At 49.7% G+C, this 19,430-nt stretch overlaps 1 protein-coding gene and 1 non-coding gene across 19 annotated transcripts in view; both read right to left on the bottom strand.

Moving 5' to 3' along the window:
* EP400 (E1A binding protein p400) overlaps positions 1–19,430 on the bottom strand; it is a 131,753-nt gene that overhangs the window by 36,637 nt on the left and 75,686 nt on the right. For 17 of the 18 annotated variants that reach the window (XM_055357666.2, XM_055357663.2, XM_019038568.4 and 14 more), the window contains 9 exons: positions 17,867–18,025; positions 16,125–16,219; positions 15,358–15,629; positions 13,742–13,944; positions 13,487–13,656; positions 11,496–11,692; positions 5,809–5,920; positions 5,506–5,649; positions 139–297 (listed from right to left, as the gene is read on the bottom strand). In XM_055357666.2, coding sequence (XP_055213641.1) covers positions 139–297; positions 5,506–5,649; positions 5,809–5,920; positions 11,496–11,692; positions 13,487–13,656; positions 13,742–13,944; positions 15,358–15,629; positions 16,125–16,219; positions 17,867–18,025 — 1,511 coding nt within the window. The remainder of the gene's footprint in view (positions 1–138; positions 298–5,505; positions 5,650–5,808; positions 5,921–11,495; positions 11,693–13,486; positions 13,657–13,741; positions 13,945–15,357; positions 15,630–16,124; positions 16,220–17,866; positions 18,026–19,430) is intronic. The other variant, XM_055357665.2, reaches the window with a different exon arrangement.
* Positions 12,286–12,421, bottom strand: LOC115930340 (small nucleolar RNA SNORA49). The gene has a single exon (XR_004066978.1). It is a non-coding gene; the product is annotated as a small nucleolar RNA SNORA49 (small nucleolar RNA).

Here is a 19,430-nt window from a genome sequence, read left to right as displayed (position 1 = left end):
ATAAAAGTCAAGTTCCTTATACAATCCACTAACCAACATTTGAATCGAAAAGTGATTTTTCTTGCAGTAAACAATAAATATTTTATAGAAGCGTCAAATTTTTAAAATATGTAGTTGTAAAGGAAAACATGCCCAAACCTGCTCCATGAAGTCAGCTAGTTCCTCTAATTGGGATGGTTCTTCATCACACGGCATGTTCTCAGAGTCTGATGACAGAGCATCAGTGTGTGGTCCCAGCACCCCCTCCTGTGCGGACTTCTGGGCATCCTCCTCCAGATACTCAATACTCTTGAGGGCCTGAGGAAAGTCTATGTTTAGATTGCCTTGACAGACTTTTTAAATGAGGGTAGTTTGAAAAAGAGCTATCCCATGTAAAGTTAATGGAGATGCCTCCACTATAATCACCCACTCTCCATAAAGGTAATCCACTCCTTCCCTGAGGTCCTCTTACAGGTGAAAATGATAAGGCACTTAGGGAATACAGAAAATGAGTGGGAAACCTCCTGGGCCTTGCTAACCTTACTATCGAGTTGGACAGGCAGGCCCCATGGAAGAGCTGAGCACTGATGCAGGCAAAGCGTGCCAGGGCACCCAGGGCCAAGGAAGCTTGGCGAACAAGAAAGGCCCAAGGAGTCTCCATCTCAGACCCGATGCACACCACTGCCCACAGCTCCTGACAGACACAGCAGGACAGAGGCTGCTGTCCAGGAAACAGACAGCAGACGGACAGCCCAACGTTACAGCAGCCGGAGCAAGCCCACCGCGAAATGTAGCATGGATGACTATGAACATACAAGACAGCTTTACCATAGTGCAAGACACGCAAGTTAGAATGAGGAGATGCCACTGTTCATCTGCTGAAACAGCTAGGAACACACATCTATAGTTACTAGCAGATGTGGGCAAAAGACATCTGACATGGAGGTACGGTTTTTAGTTAGAAGATACAAATTAAAAACTGGTACAATCTGTTTCCAGGGCAATCTGGCAAAACCCTCAAAGTGATATAACACTACTTCGACACTATACACAGAACTTATTGCCAGATAGGTGGTGCACCTAAATAGCAAACATAAAACAATGCAACATGTAGAAGAAAATAGAGGAGGATGCCTGGTGACCTTCAGGTGGGCAGAGTAATCTCAGCAGAGCACAAAAAGCACCCACTATAAAGACGGCAGATGTGGGCCCTGGATGGTGTTAGAACTCGGAACTTCTGCTCATCAATACACAGCGTTTAAAAAGGCAAACCACAGAATGGGAAAGATATGTCAAGTGTATCAAACAAAGGCCTTTTATCCGGGATACATAAAGAACTCCAACAAGTCATTAAGAAACAGAGACAACTGGCCGGGCACGGTGGCTCATGCCTATAATCACAGCACTTTGGAAGGCCAAGGCGGGCAGATCACCTGAGGTCAGAGGTTCAAGACCAGCCTGGCCAACATGGAGAAACCCCATCTCTATTAAAAATATAAAAATTAGCCAGGCGTGGTGGCATGCACCTGTAATCCCAGCTACTTGGGAAGCTGAGCTGGAGAATCACTTTGACCTGGGAGGTGGAGGTTGCAGGGAGCTGAGATCACACCACTGCACTGCAGCCTGGACGATGAGTGGGACTCCGTCTTAAAAAAAAAAAAAAAAGAAAAAAAAGGAAATAGAGAAAACCCAATTTTAAAAAAATTGGGAAAAGCCTTGGCATTTCTTTAAAAAGTACTCAAACTGCCAGTAAATATATGAAGAGGCACTCAAACTCATCAGTCAACAGCAAAACCACAAATTAAACCACAATGAGACTATCCCACATTCTGCCCTGCAGCTACAGTGAAAGGACCAGCAATTCCGCTTCCACACCACCACACAGAACAACACCATGGCAGGCGCATCCCCGGCACAGCCACAGCATCTCCTGAAGTCAAACACAAGCGCCTGAATTGCACATACGTGCTTACCAAAGACAAGGATACAAATATCCACATGAGCACAATTCAAATGAACCACTCCATCACGTCCACAAGCTGCAGATCTGATAAACTGCGGCATATTCAGACAGAACTCTAGACAGCAATGAGAACGAGTTACAGACTGCTACGCACAACAAGAAGGCAGACCCGAAGGAAGAGGCTCCACGTATGGAAAGTGCAGAAGCAGGCGGTGCTGTCAGAATTCGCAAGAGGCAGCACCGCTGGGGGACAGGCCTTCTGAGGAGCCCGCCGCATCCTCCTCCTCCACCAGATGCTGGCTACCAGGTGCTTCTACTGACTGAACATTTCTCCAGCTGGAATCTTTGTAATGTGTACACTTGCTGTATGTTTTGTTTTTGCATGTCAACAAGGACTTTTCTTAAAACCATTTTTCAGGCACAAATCCTCTGATGAGCGTTGCCAATGACAGAAGAATCCTATAGCTACAGTCCCATGCAGCAGATACGAGTACAGCACGCTAAAGTGGATCTGTCTCCGCTGGCAAAAGGCCAAGGCTAACCTACCTCTCTGTCCCCAGGGGCCGGTCAAGCCAGTGAGGAGCAGTCATCCTCCTCACACACCCACTGCAGCAAGTCCTGCTGGCTCTATCCTCCAAAGACCCGCCTGCTGCCCCCACATGTCCCCCAGCTGTCCTCACCAGCCTTGCTCACCAGTGTTACTGCTCCGGGACTCTTAACTGGTCCCCAGGATCCCCCTTGCCTTGCTACAACTGAGCCTCAACAAAGGAGTCAGAGTGACTCTCTTAGGTCATGCCAGACCCCGTGCCACAGCTTGACTCAAACCCTTCCAAGGGCTCCCTACAGTCAGGCCTCACCTGGTCACACCCTCCCCACCCCCTCAGCCACACTAACCTGTCTGCTGTGGTGACCACAACATTATCCCCTGGATTCAGCACTTCACAACTTCTCATGTGAATAAATTACATGCTTTACTCACTAGGTTTGGTTTCTGCCTCTCTTCTTACTAGAATAAAAGCTTCATGAAATTTTTGTCTTTTTTCGATCCTGTATCCCCACTGCTTAGAACAGTGCCTGACACACAGTAAGACAATCAACAAGTATGTTTCAAAAGAATCTGTGTGTTGAAATACTATGCTGCTGGGAAACAACACAGCCAATATGGAAAATCCCCGGACTTCTGATGGACACTTGGGTTGATTCCGTGTCCTGGCTGCTGGGACAGTGCTGCAACGAACACGAGGGTGCAGACGCCTCTCCTACACGCTAATTTCAACTCTGTGGATATACACCCAGCAGCGGGATTGCTGGATCAGGTGGGAGCTCTATTTCCACATTTTTGAGGAACCTCCCTGCCATCTCCCATGGTGGCTGTGCCAATGACGTTCCCAGGGACAGAGTGCAACGGGCCCCTTTCCTCTGTGTCCTCGCCAACACTCGCTATCTTTTGCGTTTTCATGACAGTCATCCCAATAGGTGCCAGTTGGTACCTCATGTGGTTTTTATTTGATTTTCCTGATGATTAGTGATGCTGGACGTTATTTCATCTACACATCGGCCACTTACATGTTTTCCTTTGAGACATGCAGAGTCAGGTCCTTTGCATATTTTATCTTTGAGACAGGATGTCACTCTGTCACCCAGGTTGGAGTGCAGTGGCACGATCACAGCTCACAGCAGCCTCAATCTCCTGGGCTTAAGTGATCCTCCCGCCTCAGCCACCCCAGTAGCTGGGACTACAGGTGCTCACCACCACACTCCTAGTTTTCAAAATTCTTCTTGTAGAAATGGGGTCCCACTATGATGCCCATGCCAGTCTTGAACTCCTGGCCTCAAGCCATCCTCCAGCCTCGGCTTCCCAAAGTACTGGGATTACAGGCCTGAGCCACCACACCTGGCCCCAGCTATGCTTTTGTGTTGTTTTTCTTTTTCAACCTCATGCATGTATTACCTCCTTAAAACACAATGAGGTTGATCCATACCTCCTGATATGTAATAATCTGTAAGGTATTTCTGTGCAAAGGAAATGATACACAGGCAATCTCTAGAAATGTGAGAAACGGGGTGGTGGCGGGGTGGGGGGCAGGGCAGGAGACTGGCTTTTCATTATAAATTCTCAAAGGTTTGGGTCACAGGTGGATCCCTCAGGAACAGAAACGCTCTGGGGCTAGGGGAGTGGGTCTCACCCTGTTCGTCCTGTGAGGGCCAGTCTATTAAAGGGAGCCTGCTGCCTGCCCCTCGCTCCCTCTCTTGCTCCGTGGCCTGCACATGCAGCTCCCCCTCCCCTTCCACCACCATGGAAGCCGTCTGAGGCCCTCGCCAGACAGATGCTCAATCCTGAACTCTGCTGCCATCAGAATCACCAGTGAAATAAACCCCTTTTTAAAATAAATCACCCAGTCTCAGGTATTCCTTTACAGCAACACGGACAGACTAAGAGAGTCATACCCCAAGTATTTCTTACTTATTCAGTAACTGAGTAATGTTTAGAAATGGAAGAGGAGACAGCACCAGAGTTGGTAAGAACAAGCTGAGCACAGGCAAGGAGGGGGCTGACACCATGAGGCTGGGAGGCTCAATCTCGGGTGTCGGCGGACAGGTGCTGAGGGCCTGTGTAGTGTGCCTGGTCTGGTCTTTTAACGCTTTCACAGAAAAGAAAAAACATACAGAGAAGCCCAAGCAGTCATGCGCTGCAGTCAAACAGGGCAGGAAGAAAGATGTACAGGGATACCAAATCCTTCCAAGGTAAGAGGCACAGAAACGGGGACCCCACAACAAGTTCTGGAGGAGTGGCAGGGCCACATGAAGGTGAAAGAGGAGGGGACTCAGAGAACAAAGGCAGCTGAAGGCCTCCATCTCCAGGACATGGGGCTGCAGGGCTTTGGCGGGCAAGCCACGGGGACAGGGAGGGAACAGCGGCCCCGTGACGGGTCTGTGACATGTCTACACAGCAGCACCCCCAAAAGGGAAAAATCAAAGGACCCAAACATGCCCTCTATCTTCTAGTACCCATGCCGAAACAGTAAAATATTGACATAACCCGATAGCCAAAATATTATCACTTCAACATGTAGTCAACACTCAAAAGTATCAACGTGATAGTCTGTGTTCTTTCTTATACTCAGTCTTTGCAATCAACCAGCACCTTACACTCAGCACCTGCGTGCAGGCTCATGGCTGCACTGCTCAGGGAGAAGCCAACACAGCCAGCTGGAGGGGAGTAGGGGCAGTGCCCGCAGAGCCTCCAGAGGAGGCAGGGATAGATTTCCATGGGGAGGGGAAGGAGCTGAGACTGTGGCAAAGTGCAGATGAAGACGGCAGCAACTGCTTCGGTGACAGGCCTGTGGTCCGCGACCTTCGCCACCATTCCCCTCACTTGTATTTACAGTTCAAAATCCCCATGACAGAAAGAAGGGAGTGGGGAGGTTCCAAAAGCAGGGACGGGAAGAGGGCTTCAGGCCAGGGAAGAGTGGGGACTGAGCACCCAGAGCCCTGGGGGAGGGTGCAGGTGTTCCGCCGGCTCCCACCGTGCAACTCTCCAGCCAGATTCAATGTATTCTTACCTCTATGAAAGGTCTTGCAATTTTGGGTGCAATGGTTTCCGTGACAGAAGGTTCCTGAGAAAGCACCACAAACTCCTCAGCTTTGACTGGGAAGCCAGCATCATCCATGGGAGAATAAACTTCAAACAGCTCCTGGATGGTTCGCTGAACACAGAGATGTGTGTTACTCCCCAGTACAAGGTCCAAGTGTGCATCTGACCTGAGCTGGAGACCTGAGCCCCTCGCTAGTGTGCACTAACATCATGCGATTCCACGCGCCACACGGCGGGTCTCACCTCAGGCCTCTCATTGAATAAGGAGTACCTGAGTTAAGAAAGCCATGGAGTAGTCATTTCCCTGAGCAGCCACTTCTCGGATCAGATCTTTAGTTCCATTTTTCAACAATTTCTCTTCAATGGAATTGCCACTCACAAGCCTGCAAACAAAAGATGTAAGATGCTAAGTCAGTCACCAGGAAACACAGTGACAACAGGTGGGCACAGGATGCAGATGGTGATCAACGAATCCACGTCCCTCCTCCAGCTACCCCTGCTCAGAACATGCCTTCGTGGGGCACCAAAGGCCGCTCTCAGCCAGCCCCTCCAATCTTAGCTCTCCCGCCTCCCAGAGAGCTGACAGGAGGCCCCTCCGGAAGACTCCTCGCTGTGCCACCTCATCCTTCCACCTGCCATCCCGTTTTTCTCCCACCAGTCTCAACCTGGAAATGTCCCACCCGGTCCTTCCAGATGTACCTCCAGCATCTATCTTCTCTGAAGCTTTCACTGAGCCCAAGAGGCAGAACTGATCACTTCACAGACTGGCTTGTTAACACTCACGAGACACCTCATTCTCATGTAATTATGGGCGTTTTCGTCTTTCTAACCCCGGTACACTACCAGACCCACAAGAGGTGTTCAATTACGACCGTGAGCTGCAGATGTCACCCCACTGGACAGACAGACCCCCAGTGCAGGGACACATGGCTTCCTCAAGATTCCATCACTGGGGACACAGAACAGACCATGCAGTCTATTGCCTTCCCATGAGGCTCATCTGCCTGTAAAATGCTACATGCTAAACCCCAAAAAAGCTCACATTAAACAACTTTAACAGCATGATTTTCACAGAGATGAAAACAAAATTTTTTTCAGAAAATTCCAAATTAAAAGGATCCTAAATATTAAAGAGAAACAATCATAGGGAACAGGACGGAAAGTGAAGACGTGAACCCAGACACAAACAAAGGAACTAAATACGTGATAAAGGGAAATAGTGGATGGACAACTTCATCAACAGCAAACCACCACCTGGGAAGACTTTCCTGGCCTTTAAATGAAAATCTACTCTTTCTTGATTATATTACTACATGCTCATCGTAAATTATTTGATTACATAAAAGCATAAGAAAGAAAACAAAACAAAAATCGCCTGGATTCCAACCACCCTGAGAACCACTAAAAAAAGTGGGGATGGCATTTCCACCCACCTTAGTTCACAAGAAGGTGCTGCTGCACGTGTGACAGTGTGTGCTTCCGCGGGCACACTTTTCCTAACAGGCGTATTTCATGGCTGCTTCAGGGAGGGTGGCCTGCCTCTCCTGCCCCCCGCCCCAGCAGCCACGTCAGTGTGAACCTGGGTGCGTGCTTCCACGACGTTCCGTGTGAACCTGGGTGTGTTGTTCCACGATGCTCCATGTGAACCTGGGTGTGTTGTTCCACGATGCTCCATGTGAACCTGGGTGTGTTGTTGCACAATGCCCCGTGTGAACCCGGGTGTGTCCTTCCATGGCGTTCTGTGTGAACCTGTGTCCTTCCACGATGTTCCGTATGAACCTGGGTGTGTGCTTCCACGACATTCCGTGCGAACCTGGGTGTGTCCTTCCACAATGCTCCGTGTGAACCCGGGTGTGTCCTTCCATGGCGTTCCGTGTGAACCTGTGTGTGTCCTTCCACGATGTTCCGTATGAACCTGGGTGTGTGCTTCCACGACATTCTGTGCGAACCTGGGTGTGTCCTTCCACGACGTTCCACGTGAACCTGGGTGTGTCCTTCCACGACGTTCCGTGTGAACCTGGGTGTGTCCTTCCATGACGTTCCGTGTGAACCTGGCTGTGTGCTTCCATGACGTTCCGTGTGAACCTGGGTGTGTTGTTCCATGATGCTCCATGTGAACCCGGGTGTGTTCCACAATGCTCCATGTGAACCCGGGTGTGTCCTTCCACGGCGTTCCGTGTGAACCTGTGTGTGTCCTTCCACAACATTCTGTGTGAACCTGGCTGTGTGCTTCCAAGACGTTCCGTGTGAACCTGGGTGTGTGTTTCCACAGCGTTCCATGTGAACCTGGGTGTGTCCTTCCACAATGCTCCGTGTGAACCTGGGTGTGTCCTTCCACGACGTTCCGTGTGAACCTGGCTGTGTGCTTCCAAGACGTTCCATGTGAACCTGGGTGTGCGTTTCCACAGCGTTCCATGTGAACCTGGGTGTGCCCTTCCATGACGTTCCGTGTGAACCTGGGTGTGCCCTTCCATGACGTTCCGTGTGAACCTGGGTGTGTCGTTCCACGATGCTGTGTGTGTGAACCTGGGTGTGCCCTTCCACGACGTTCCGTGTGAACCTGGGTGTGCCCTTCCATGACGTTCCGTGTGAACCTGGGTGTGTCATTCCACGATGCTGTGTGTGTGAACCTGGGTGTGTCCTTCCATGATGTTCCATGTACCGTCACTTCATGCACAACCGTGTGGGGAAAATGTCCGCCTTACTTCCTACTTCTCTGCATTTTGCTGTCCTCCCTAAGCAGTGTATTACAGAAATCCCTCGACATGAGCTCATTTTCCACCTGGCTGCTCAACACCGTGGGATGGCTGCGCCCCAGTGACTGCTTTGTGCCATGTGACAAAGCTGCGACACACATCCTTAGATAGCAATCCCACGTCCTCATCAACATGAGGACGTCCCCTTTTCCAGTGCCAGGCTGAGCAGGCTCGTTCCCTTAGGGTCTCACCTGTCCGGGGCATGAGAAGAGAGATCTCATCGTGCATTAAACTGGTCCTTCCTTCTCCAGACCAGTGAGCTGGAGCGGCCTCTCACACTTTCTGGCCAATTGGGATGGACTGTTCATATTCACAGGCCCTTCCTTTTTAAAAGTAAGGGGGGGTCTTTATGTATCTTCTCTATTTTTAAGAGCTATTTAACTCTTTACTTGCACTGAGAATGGCAAATCTCCCTGTTCTATCACCCGCCTGTCCACTGGGCTCACCATATCTGTACAACGCTTGGCTTCCTGTCTCACTGCAGCTGTGTGCCTGTCTCCCCTGACTTCGGGGTCTGTGTGGGTCAGGCGGTCCCTTCCAGCTCTCGGCCACAGGTACTGTCTCTTCAAGAGTGTTCTAACACTGCTGCTCCACCGAAAACATTCAAGTCCTTCATCCCTCTGGACTCCGCTATGGTCAGGCGTGGGAGCAGCACTCCAAGCCCCTCCTCTCACTCGTGGAGTGCAAGGTGTGCGGCACATTCATGACAGAAAGGCCCTCCAGTTACTGCGACAGCCAACCTTTGTAACATGTGAAATCCCCATGGGTGCCGGGCTATCTGCCCCGACACCAACAGCACCCTTATGCAGTTTGGGGGTTCCCATGGCTTATAGTGGGGCACACTCCCACCCACAACACTGAGCATCATGATGGCGGCCTTCATCAGGACGTCCACACTGCAAGCACATTGGCACCACCTAACCCAACCGTGTGTGTGCACGCATAGAACCTTCACACCCATGAGAAGCGTTTTCACAAAAATATATTAAATTTTAGTATTACTTTGGAGAAACTTCACATGTTCATGAATGAAGTCTACCCACTCGAGAACAAAGTGTGTCTTCACACTTGGCACAGCTCATCCTGCATCCTTCAAGGCCACCTCATGCCTCACTTCAGATGCCCTATTCCTGCACCGCTAAGGCCATGCCTGAGACTTTATTGATACTGAGAATAAAATACTTTTCCAATTTCTGGCCAGTAATTGCTAAGGGCCAACAATGCAGAATGGATTCCACACTAAGCCCTTATCCATTCAACATAAACCATGCATCAAACTTATATTCATCACAAATGTATGTACAATGTACTGTTAAAAGAAAAAAAAAGTTTACAAAAGAAGACATAGTGTGAGCCTTCTTCAAGAAGCAGAAGCGTGTCTGGGAAGATGTGCAACTGAATGTTAATAATTGCTGCCTCTGCAGGATCCTTGTTTTTCTTTACAGGCTCTCCTTTTTTTCCTCGAGGAACATGTAATGCATTTATAGCAAGAAAAATAATAATAAAACAATTTAAATACAGCATTTGAATTACTATGACACCAACCATCTTGTTAAAAAACAAATGGTTGGCCGGGTGCAGTGACTCATGCCTGTAATCCCAGCACTTTGGGAGGCTGAGGCGGGCTGACTGCTTGAGCCCAGGAGTTTGGGACCAGCCTGGGCAACATAGCAAAACCCTGTCTGTGCAAAAAATACAAACATTAGCCAGGCATGGTGCTGCACACCTGTAGTCCCAGGCACTTGGGAGGCTGAGCCGGGAGGATTACCTGAGCCTAGGAGATAGAAGCGTCAGTGAGCCAAGATCATGCCACTGCACTCCAGCCTGGGCAACAGACCGTCTCAAAAAAAAAAAAAAAAAAAAAAAAGAGGTTAAAGCACACTTGGGTTTTAGTTCCAGGGTCAGCTACCACCTAGGAGACCTCATGCAGGGACCATATTTGTCTAGTCTCAGGCTCCCTACTGGGAACTGACGGGTCACCATGAGAGGTGAGCCCAGGATGTGCTCAGCACACAACCAGGCACAAAATAAGCAGAAGAAGTAAATCTCCTATTAAACTGTAACAGTAAGCACTTAGAAATTTAAAAATATACAGTAACCTTTCTCCATTTCCCCCAACTGTGTTTTGACAGTTATAGTTTTTATCTTTACAGATAATAATAGGCCAGGCGCGGTGGCTCACACCTATAATCCCAGCACTTTGGGAGGCCAAGGCAGGCGATCACCTGAGGTCGGGAGTTCCGAGATCAGCCTGGCCAACATGGTGAAACCCCGTCTCTACTAAAAATACAAAAACTAGCAGGGCGTGGTGGCGCGCACCTGTAACCCCAGCTCCTCGGGGGGCTGAGGCGGAAGAATCGCTTGAACCCAGGAGGTGGAGGTTGCGGTGAACCAAGATCACGCCATTGCACTCCAGCCTGGCTAACAAGAGCGAAACTCCGTCTCAGAAAACAAACAAACAAAAACATAATAATAGATTTTGGCTGGGCACAGTGGCTCATGCCTGTAATCCCAGCACTTTGGGAGGCCAGGGTGGGCGGATCACGAGGTCAGGAGTTCGAGACCAGCCTGGCCAATGTGGTAAAACTCCGTCTCTACTAAAAATACAAAAACTAGCCGGTCGTGGTGGTGCACACCTGTAGTCCCAGCTATTCGGGAGGCTGAGGCAGAAGAATTGCTTGAACCCGGGAGACAGAGGTTGCGGTGAGCCAAGATCGTGCCACTGCACTACCGCCTGAGCGACAGAGCAAGACTCCATCTCAAAAAGAAGAAAAAAAAAAACAAACTAATTATCTTTTTCTTCTTTTCACAGGTGTTGACCATTCTTTCAATAGCTATTTTACTAACAGATAATTTATAGTTCATAATAATTAAAATAACCCAAAATCTAAATCGTACTTTTAAGACTGAGATACTCTGCAAGAGGTACCACACGTAAAAACTGAAGACGGCAAGATGACTTGTGTGAGCAGCATCACTAACTTACAATTTCAAGCAAATGTTGAGTATAAATAAAAGGAATAGATAAAATAGCAGAAATGTAAGTTTGTCTGAAGGAAAACAAACCCTAGTTCAAAATTAGATACCATGCATTGTCTTTAGTGCTACCTTTTGTTTCTGCATTAGTGCTTCTTGCACCAATACCTCCTGCAAAGCTTCTCATTGACTCCATTTCCACGCGGCCATCCCCGCAGGCCCTCACCTGTATATGTGGATGTCTTTGCATCTCCCGATCCTATCGCACCACTCCTGAGCTTTGGCATCCATCACTGGATTCAGGTCATTGTCATAAAACACGACGGTGTCCGCCTCTACGAGGTTTATACCTGTGGTACGGCTGTGAGTGGAGAGAATGGCACAAAAAATCCGCCTGTCTCTGTTGAAACTCCTCATCAGTTCCTAAGATGAAACAAAACACTGGAGTTAGTATTCTTGGAAAATGTTGGGAAACCTTTGACATGTTTCAACATTTATTAATTAGAAATAATCCCATAGCAGGCCGGGCGTGGCGGCTCACACCTGTAATCCCACCACTTTGGGAGGCCGAGGCGGGTGGATCACAAGGTCAGCAGATCGAGATCATCCTGGCTAACATGGTGAAACCCCGTCTCTACTAAAAATACAAAAAATTAGCCAGGTGTGGTGGCGGGCGCCTGTAGTCCCAGCTACTTGGGAGGCTGAGGCAGGAGAATGGCGTGAACCCGGGAGGAGCTTGCAGTGAGCCAAGATTGCGCCACTGTACTCCAGCCTTGGCGACAGAGCAGGACTCTGTCTCAAAAAAGAAATTATCCCATAGCAAAACTGCTTGGTTTGTATTCCATTCAACACGAGGCTCATGTTAAAGCAACACCAAGGTCCCCGCACTGTATTCCAGCTCTTCTGTGCAGCCACTATCATCTTACACTCACCCATCGCCAACACCCTCATGCACAGTTTAAATAACATCAGCCATGAGTGACAAGAAGGAAAAAGTTAGAGTCTACCTTGCATTTACTGTCAGCTCAACTTGTAGGCCCCAAAAGAAAACAGTGTCTTACTGGGGAGGGATATGTGCTTTCTCATCTATCCTCAGGCAATGCCAGAGCACTTTACAGGCAACAAAAAGTCCCTGGAGTAAGGCTGAGGAAGCAGGAAAAACAAAACCGTGAAGGATAGTCCTCTAACCTCACTGTTGACCATGAAGGGAGATGACTTGAATACTTTTCTTCTATAACGATTTCTGTGCCAGAAATGAAACCTAATCACTGACCAACTCTCTTCCTTCAAGGCATTCTACAGATAATTTGCTATAATATTACCAAGAAAACTTGTTAAATCACCTTTTGCTCTATTTCTTTCTAGGCCTCTCCAGCGTGTGCATGAGCGTGTGTGTGAGATAAAGCAGGCTGCGTGACTTACAGGGCAGCAACTTGGTTTTGCGCTGGGGGACACTGGGCCATGCTACTAAAGCTGGCTCTGAAATGCTGCTGACAAGGGCCTAGCACACCACGTGGAATGCTGGGCAGTTTCTGCTCATGAAGCTGCCGGGGCACGGGGCCCATGGACAACCCCTTATGCACTCACTCTTCTGCTGAACACTGACTTTGTTCTCAACTGTGAATTACCATAAACATTTCAACAACAACTATGTAGACAGATCTTAAGTGGTGTGTTTGTTGTCATGTAAGTAAAGGGTCCTAAATACAGAATTACTAGGTCAAGCATACATCACTATTAAGGTTCAAATCCATACTGCCAGGCTGCCTTCTAGAACTATACTAGTTTATGCTTCCATGGGAGGATATGAGAGTGTCTGACTCACTGTGCCTGATGAAACAAAACAGCCTTGGCAAATCTCGTAAGTAAACAATGGACATATTACCCTAACTTGTATTTCCCTTCATTCTAAATTGGTTGGAATTTTTTTCATATTTTTACCCCATAACTACCTCTTGAAGTACGCCAGTATCGTCTCAATGATGACTGCAGGTCACCAGCGTTTATTCTGAGACATCAAGACTGCATTTACCTAACAACGTGGCTTTTAATAACAAATATCGAAGGATGGATTGAGACTTTAAAAAGTTCAAAAGCTCATTAAGTCCTTTCCCTTTCACTTAGAAGGGCCATGAGACCACTGAATTTACACAGCACTTAGGCATTGAACACCAGTGACTGACCCATCAGGGACAATGTAAACAATGTGCTTCTCACCTGCCGTTGCTCACTGCTGGCATTTTCATCGATTCTTACATAGGTGAGGTAATGGAAGTTCAAGAACATCTCTAAAATGTCCAACATAAGAATCATCTGTGATAAAATCAGCACCCGACGTCCTTCAGATTTCAATTTCTGAAGCAAGATAGCTAAAGCTTCCAACTTTCCTGGGAAACAAATCACATCAAGAGTGCCCCATCATCCAGGGCCAGCGCAGCTGACACACGGGCCACGCCCCCAACTGCCGCATACCTGAGTCGAACTGCACCAGCCTCAGCTCAGGGAACTGCAGCAGGCGTGGAGCCGTGGTCTGCCGCAGCTGCTGGAAGTACGGCGCAGCGCGCTCTCTCAGGCCCTGCCTCAAGATCCTCATTCTGTGGCTGTACAGGGGTGGCGGCCGCGGCACCCGTAGGGACGGGGGTGCTGCCACCACCGGAGGAATCACAAAGGCCACCCTGAGGAGCAGAAAGCATGTTTTGTCACCACCAGGAGCCACACACCTTCACCCAGCATGGGGGCTCCTGAAAGATGGGGCAGACTTCTGACAGTCCAAGTCCCAGGAAACAGCAGGGCTCGACCCAGACACATGGGGATGTGGGTGTTGGCACATGGGCAGGGGCCCAACGAGGCAGATCCTAACCAGTCCTGGCCAATAACCACCACCTCGGGGACTAATTCAGACAGTCCAGGGCTGATCGATCAATGGGGGTGGATTCCCTAGGCCGCAGGCACCAGGTCAGAGATGAGCCATTCTCTTTCTAGTGTGTCTTCAGCTGGAAACTTTGGGACAAAGGTGCACTGTCTCGTGGACCCTAGAACTGCTGTAGCCACTGTGCCACCAGGACGGGGGCCAGACTCAGGGTGAAGGAATCTTCAGGACAATGACAATACAGCGAAGATCGCGCAGCCAACCTAAGGCCCACCTTGCAACCTGTGGAGGTCACCTGCACCAGAAGGCCCTTGCTATGGACATCAACTATGACTCACTCCCAGCTGTATTCAAACTGAACGAATGGTCACCCATGATGTTTAATGAGGGAGGAGTACACAAAGACAAATCAGTACTCGAAAGAAAAACTCCAGGAGCACAAGGTCACTGACATAGTCACTCCCAGACCAGGAGAAGCCAGAAGTGGCTTGTTCGGCCTTGGAGAAGCACTCCCAGTTTTCTTTTTTTCCATTAATTCTGCTTCCTGATCTGAAAGAACTGAAATAGGTAGATCCTGAAAGCTGAGCTGAGCCAAGGCACAGGAAGAAGCCAGGTTGCCCTCTGCAGACAGGAGACAACTGAGAACTACAACAGCTGCAAAGAAGGGAAGAAAACATGTCTGAAGTGGAGCCTGGAGACCGGGTCCAAGCAGGGAGTGGAACTGCAAACAGGGTAACGCACTCTACTGAAAGCAAGCTCAGTTGAGAGCGGCCGGGTGCCCACCGTGCCCACCGGTGCTCATATTTGCTCTCCATTAAAGCACGTTTTGAGATCAACTCCTGCACACATTTGTCATCATGTAACGTTCACTCACTCATGTGGCTCTTTTAATGCAATCATTTTTTTGAAAGAGTTAAATGGAGAAAGTCCTTAGCAACACAGTGATCTGTCCCCAGACACAGTGTGAGCTCAGTGCTGTGGCTCTGCCCCCAGGGCTGCCAACTTCCTTCAGAAGCCAGGCCTGGCACTGAGACCCAGATAACAAAACCATCTGATCCCAAAGCTGAAGACCTCAAAGACTAACTTCAAAACAGACCGCTAAGGGACAGCGTGGGGAGAAGCCGATGGGAGTAAGATGTACATCCACGAGACAAGAAGTGGTCTTGCCGGGGTGCAATGCAGCCAGAGAGCACCGAAAAGGTCACGAGGTCTGCAGTACCTGTCAATAACATCCTGCAGAGACTCTCCACACCGACAAAGCGTCAACATCAGCTCACTTGGACTTTCTGAGGATGAAGCGTAACTGTGCGCTGGCCCGGCCTCCTTCCCATGACGGCCATCCAGGGACCCATGCCACTGTACCCTTCCGTGGCCAGGCAGGGCACAAATCCTTAGCAAGTCTCTGCCATAGACTGGAGCTTGAGAACAGCGCCGCTCGTTGACTAAATAAATCTGATCCAGGCGCTCTTTCAAGAGTCTGGTCTTTTCCTCCTTTATCAAAAAGTGATGAAAAACAGTTACTTGAGAAACAGAACAACAAGTTACTGTCTTCTTCACCAAACCACACCCCGCCCCCGCCCCCGGGATTTCCCACATATGAGATCCACTTCAATATCCACTGTCTTGTGTTACAGGAAATAGAGATAGAAATGAAGCCAAGAGCTACAGGAAATAGAGATGGAAATGAAGCCGAGAGCACAAGCGTTCTCTTCTTTGCCAAGATGGGAAGTATTTCTCAAGACACAAGTGAGCAATTCTAATGCCCAGGAAGACTTGCAGAAGAACATAAAAAATACAAAAAAAGATTGTGGCAGTCGTAAGTCCAGTTTCATTTCTTTTATTAGGAAATGTGTGTTTTAAAATAAGAATTCAGTAACATCACTTGAGAATTCACAGGAGCCTTTAAATATCACAACCAAACACAACGAGCAGCTCTTGGAAAGCCACCTGTCCACATGCACCAGGGTCTCAAGCTCAGGTGCTTACCTGGGTCGGCCCTCCAATGGGAGAAGCTGGTTTGGAGGCCGTTCCGGGTTCTCCTACAGCCAAGGCATTCACCGCCACGCGGCCCGGAACGCCAACTACAAATGCATAAAGGAAGAGGTGAAAAGGAACGCCAAGTTCACAGGATTTCATCTGCCACCAGCATGCTCCATGGAACCTCACCCTCCACCAGCACACTCCGCAGAAAGTCATTCTGCAACGGCATGTCCCCAAGGCCTCATCCTCCACCAGCACATGCCTGGAATGTGCATGGGCTCAAACTTAAATGCTTTAGACCTGCCACGGAAGCATGCTGGCTCGCAGGCCATGACTGGAGCTGAATGGAGCCAGCAGCTTATCCCTTTCCTTTGGGAGGCACTCCAGAGCCACCCAGAAGCATCCCAGCACACCTCCGAGGCCCTGGGTACCCCACCCCATCGCCATCAGCACATGGCCACCTCCTAGCCCAGGTGACAGCCTGATGACTGTGAGGCCCTTGCCTGCCATGAGCAGCCCAGCCCCGGCAGGAAGTCCACCCAGTCCTCACGACTGCAACAGAGCAAGCCAGTGCCCGTTTCATATCCGTTCCCTGGAGCTGCTCCTGACATGACACCTGCTACCAGCCAGGGCCAATCAGGAAGGCAGAAGCCATGCCACTTAGTGCGGCAGACTTTCCTACAAAGATGTGGTCAAAGAGGTGTCTGAGTGCTGAAAAGGGGCCCAGGGGTAAGAGTCACCTTAGGGGAAAACAAGGGGAGAGGCTGAGGTTGTCAGAACTCAGCACTTGGGGGTGGGGGTGTCTGAGCTCAGACCCTCAGGGTCCAGGACTCCAGTTGGTACTGGGGCCTCTGAAGCTGAGGAGGGCTTCCACGGGACAGTGACTCATCAGCCCGCGAAGAAGGGTGCAGCAGCTGGTTCTGGAATCCCCAAGATGCCTGGTTCTGGGGGTAGCGGCAAAACCTGGTGAGTGGAACTGCTGACCATGCTGGCATGCAGGACTGCTGCTAGGTGATGCTAACAGGACTGGAGAACAAGCCATGGCCCCTCCCCACTCCAGCCTTGCAGCCTCCTCTGATGACTAACAGAGCCTAACAGGTTGGCAGTGACCCACCCAACATCACTGCCCACTATGCAAAGGTGGGGCTGGAACTGAATGGACACCACTCGGCCACCAGGACAAGGGCTTCATCCCAAGGAGAGAGCCTCACCCCTCTAGGCTCCCAGCTGCCTCCACGGGTCTTTGGGTTCCAGAGGACACACCACATCATGACAGAGCATGTCCAGAGAGACCTGGGGCCAAGGCAGGCACAGAGCGGGGACTCAAGAGGTGAAGCAGGTGGCGAGACAGGATGAGGAGTGGCAGCTCGGGCCGGACAAAGAACCAGACCCTGCGTGGGCGGCCACACACTCCCACTCCCAGGGGAAACGGAGCACACTGAATGTGTTGGCGATATACAAACAAGCAAGATTTCTCATGATTCCAAATTTCTTGTGAGAACACAAACAAAACAAAAACCTAAGGACAGTGGAGGCTGGTTATATCCAACCAATACCTTTGAAAGCACAAGAAAAAGAAAATAAATCAGGCTGACACTAGGACACATCTATAGAAATCAGAGATGGCCACACACTAGACTGTGCTGTTCTGAGATACAGTCAAAGACACATGAATGCCTTCCACTCGCCTTAGATGGAAGAGAAAGAAGCATCCAAGCCAAGTCTCCCTCCTGCTCAGAGCACCCTACCTTGTGGGGTCAAGGGTGCAGGGCTGGGACCGCCGGCCGGGGGCTTGCTTCCCAGGGCGCCGTGCACAGCGCCCGCCTGAGACACGGTCTGCATCACCACAGGGCCAGGGGCTCGAAGGTAGGGCTGCCCGGGGGCGGACACGATCTGGAGGACGCTGCCTGCAATCATAGGTCCACTAGGTGTCAATGACAGGCATGTGTACATCACAGCCACACACTCCAGGCACTTCCAAACAGTACAAAAATAAGTTGACAAACTGAAAATCAAATCTACACAAAAAAATCAATGCAAAGTTCAGTTACTGTGAGGAAAGTGGCAACCTATCACCGACAGTGGATGACGACACACTAAGAGACAAGGTCTCTTGCTCCGTGTCAAGAAAAGGCCATCTACCCTCTGTCCCTCATGGAAGGTGGGTGACACACAGCTGCTGAGGACCTGCCATGCTGTTCAAGGTACTGAGCCGGACATCCCCACTCCCAGATCACAGCAGTCAAGGAGAATGAAGAAATAGAACAAAACCCTGTTTTTAGCCCAGATGCCTGTGGCTTTTCTGCTGCTTTTTAACTAGGCTGCCACTTTGGATCTTGTGTGACTACATCTTTCTGACTTCTTTTACTCTGGAGAAGATAGCTTCCCAGGTCATCTCTATGAATAAACCAGCGGCCATCAGAGATGTTACCAAGCGACCCCGCCTCTGTGGGCCAAAAAATGTTTTGTTTTGTTTTGTTTTGTTTTGTTTTTTTAAAAAAAAGGAAGTAAACCAAACTGAATCGTTTCTCTGTGGCAGGCCTTGTTCTGCTGAGACGTGTGTGTCTCTCTAAGGAGGTCAGTGGGCTCACCCTACTGATGACGAAACCTTCGACCCTGACAAGTGCCACAGGCAGCAATCATGAGGAAAGCACTGGGGGAAGGCAGTCGCTGAGGCTGCAGTCACGGAAGGTGAAGGAAGGTGAGGGAAGGTGGGGGAAGGTGCCACCCGGGCTGCTGTGGGGGGGTGGCGGGGAGGCAGCCGCTGAGGCTGCTGTTGGGGAAGGTGGGGGAAGGTAGCCGCTGAGGTTGCTGTCGAGGAAGGTGAGGGAAGGAGGCTGCGGGGGCTGCTGTGGGTGTTCCTTGAACCCTAAACAAAAACGCAGGGAGCAAATGATCCCACCACCGGGACAAGGCGCCACTCAATTCCTCTCCCTCACTTTTTTTAAAGAGGTGTTACTATATAAACACACTGCTCTTCACCAAAGGTCTGGGCTTTGGGTCTGGGAGTTAAAATTAAGTCTGCTGATAGAAGAAAATGATTTCTCATACATAAAATTACTAATCCTGTGGTGTTTTAGGGACAATTTGTCTCACACCTATATTAGAAAGCAGCAAATATTTCTGTTAGTTATCTATTACTTAGAGATGGGGTCTCACTCTGTGACCCAGGCTGGAGTGCAGTGACACGATCTCGGCTCACTGCAGTTTCAACCTCTGGGGCTCAGGTGATCTTCCCACCTCAGCCTCCTGAGTAGCTTGGACCACAGGAGAGCACCACCACGCCTGGCCAAGTATTTCTACTTTGACCTA

This window comes from Gorilla gorilla, chromosome 10, assembly GCF_029281585.2.
Source record: "Gorilla gorilla gorilla isolate KB3781 chromosome 10, NHGRI_mGorGor1-v2.1_pri, whole genome shotgun sequence".
Lineage (NCBI taxonomy): Eukaryota > Metazoa > Chordata > Mammalia > Primates > Hominidae > Gorilla > Gorilla gorilla.
This window is presented reverse-complemented; position numbering and strand designations above follow the sequence as displayed.